Source organism: Cynoglossus semilaevis, chromosome 5, assembly GCF_000523025.1.
Source record: "Cynoglossus semilaevis isolate Cse_v1.0 chromosome 5, Cse_v1.0, whole genome shotgun sequence".
NCBI classification, from domain to species: Eukaryota; Metazoa; Chordata; class Actinopteri; order Pleuronectiformes; family Cynoglossidae; genus Cynoglossus; species Cynoglossus semilaevis.
Genome location: NC_024311.1, coordinates 10,088,703 through 10,089,493, shown reverse-complemented (window position 1 = coordinate 10,089,493; position 791 = coordinate 10,088,703). Strand labels below are relative to the sequence as shown.

The 791-nt window shown below is 46.8% G+C and overlaps 1 protein-coding gene across 2 annotated transcripts in view; it reads left to right on the top strand.

Annotated features, from left to right (window-relative positions):
* The window catches only part of esrrga (estrogen-related receptor gamma a), a 29,640-nt gene that overhangs the window by 19,358 nt on the left and 9,491 nt on the right, over nt 1-791 (top strand). For both annotated transcript variants that reach the window (XM_025055720.1, XM_025055719.1), the window contains exon 6: nt 615-791. In XM_025055720.1, the coding sequence (XP_024911488.1) occupies nt 615-791 (177 nt within the window). The remainder of the gene's footprint in view (nt 1-614) is intronic.

Genomic DNA, 791 nt, shown 5'->3' with positions numbered 1-791 from the left:
TTTATTATTATTACCATGCTTGATTAGTCAGTGGATTAATTTGGAGCAGGGACGTATCAGTGTGTCCCTAATGGAACATAGAGATCTCATCACCACATGTCACTGGAACCATCTGAGCTACTGCCTCTTAGAATTATTACTCCCCCAACCCCCCGCCTGCCCCCAGTGTGAGAGACAACATTCCGTATCATGAGAGTGTGAACTTCTGCTCTGATCAGCTGTAATCTCACCCCCCCCCAACCCCCCACCCCGTCATCTTCAGGTGTAGTTAGTTCTACAAGCAACACAGTGACGTCAGGTCTGGATCAAAGCTGTTCAAAATGAAGGATTCGTTGTCAAATGTTGTATCTTTGACTTCCAAATCTAATTCTCCTAATGAGCAATTCATTCATTCACATTAAAGTGAGGGCTGAGTCACACAGTTATTGAATGAATGGATGAATGTTGTCTTTACTGTCAGCTGAAATGTACATCTGAGTTGGTTTGTTGTCCACTGGATTTTGACCTTTAACCTTTCTGCAGCCTACTGGTGTGCTGTACAGCCTGTAGGGTCACCTGGTGAATATTTACCATCTCTCTGTCTCTGTCTTTCTTCTGTCTGGTGGTCATGTCAGTTGCCTTTGGCTGCCTTGCAGATAACAAAATTGTCTCTCACCTGCTGGTGGCTGAGCCCGAAAAAATTTACGCCATGCCTGACCCCACCGTCCCGGACAGCGACATCAAGGCCCTGACTACGCTCTGTGACCTCGCAGACAGAGAGCTGGTGGTCAACATCGGCTGGGCCAAACACA